This window comes from Palaemon carinicauda, chromosome 4 (assembly GCF_036898095.1).
Source record: "Palaemon carinicauda isolate YSFRI2023 chromosome 4, ASM3689809v2, whole genome shotgun sequence".
Lineage (NCBI taxonomy): Eukaryota > Metazoa > Arthropoda > Malacostraca > Decapoda > Palaemonidae > Palaemon > Palaemon carinicauda.
Genome location: NC_090728.1, coordinates 153872332 through 153873690, shown reverse-complemented (window position 1 = coordinate 153873690; position 1359 = coordinate 153872332). Strand labels below are relative to the sequence as shown.

Here is a 1359-nt window from a genome sequence, read left to right as displayed (position 1 = left end):
GGGCAGGATCAACTATTATCACCGTTTTCTGCCAGCCATTGCTGCCACTATTGCTCCCCTCTATGTCTCCCTCAAGGGCAAGCCAAAATACCTGAAGTGGGGTCTCCTTCAAGAAGCAGTCTTCTGCAATGCAAAGAAGGCCCTATCAACCACTGTAAATCTCACTTTTCCTGTCCCATATGCCCCTCTACTTCTCTCCACCGATGCCAGAAATGTCGCTATTGGTGCAGTACTCCAACAGGTGATCAGCCCCACCCATTGGCCTTCTTCAGCAGAAATTTGTCCAAGGCAGAATCGGGTTATTCTACCTTTGATTGCGAATTGCTGGTGGTGCACTTGGCTGTCCGTCACTTTCGCTATTTCTTAGAAGGTACGCCCTTTGTCATTCGCAAAGACCACATGCCTCTGGTTCACGCCTTTACTAGACAGTGTGACGCCTGGTCACCCGTCAACGCCGACATCTCCCCACTGTGGCTGAATACAATTGCACCTTATAACACGTCCCTGGCAAAATGATTCCCGTTGCCGATGCCCTGTCAAGAAACACATTGGCTGCCGTTCAACTGGGATTGGATTACAACGCCTTGGCTGAAGCGCAACGACAGGATCCAGAATATCGAGCATGTAGGACATCCTGCATATCTCTCCGTTTGGAAAACATCCCCCTCAACGACTCCAATACTACCCTCCTCTGTGACGTCAGTACTGGTAGACCGCGACCTTGGATTCCTGCTCCCATGCTCCAAGAGGTGTTTGATTTCATTCACGGCCTTTCACATCCCTCATGCTGTTCTACTGCAGAGCTGCTGAAGATGTAGTTCATTTGGCACGGCATTTCTAAGGATGCTAAGGATTGGGTCCGCGCCTGTATTTCTTGCCAAACTTCCAAAGTACATCGACACATGGATTCAGAAGTGGGCACCTTTATTCAACCGCAGCGCCGTTTCGCCCACATTCACGTCAACGTTTCAGGTCCCCTACCCACATCACAAGGAAATCATTACCTGTTTACCGTCATCGACCGCTCTACTTGTCGACCTGAAACCATTCCCATGGAAACTGCAACGTGCGTCTTATGTACATGTGCCTTGCTCTCAGGATGGAGGGCAAGATTTGGTATCCCTAAGCATATTACTTCTGACAGAGGTACCACTTTCACCTCTCAATTTTGGACATCATTAGCGAATCTCCTGGACATCACCCTACATCAAACAACTGCCTACAACCCCGCTGCCAATGGAATGGTTGAACGTTTTCATCGCACCCTCAAAGCAGCTTTGATGTCCCGCTGCAAGGATTGCAACTGGTTTACTCAGCTTCCCTGGGTCCTCCTTGGACTAAGGACCACTCCTAAAGAAG

General features: G+C 49.5%; 1 protein-coding gene across 1 annotated transcript in view; it reads left to right on the top strand.

Annotated features, from left to right (window-relative positions):
* The first annotated feature begins 902 nt into the window (after window positions 1-902).
* Window positions 903-1359, top strand: part of LOC137639709 (uncharacterized) — a 6558-nt gene continuing 6101 nt past the window's right edge. The window contains exon 1 of the mRNA XM_068371957.1: window positions 903-1146. Coding sequence (XP_068228058.1) covers window positions 903-1146 — 244 coding nt within the window. The remainder of the gene's footprint in view (window positions 1147-1359) is intronic.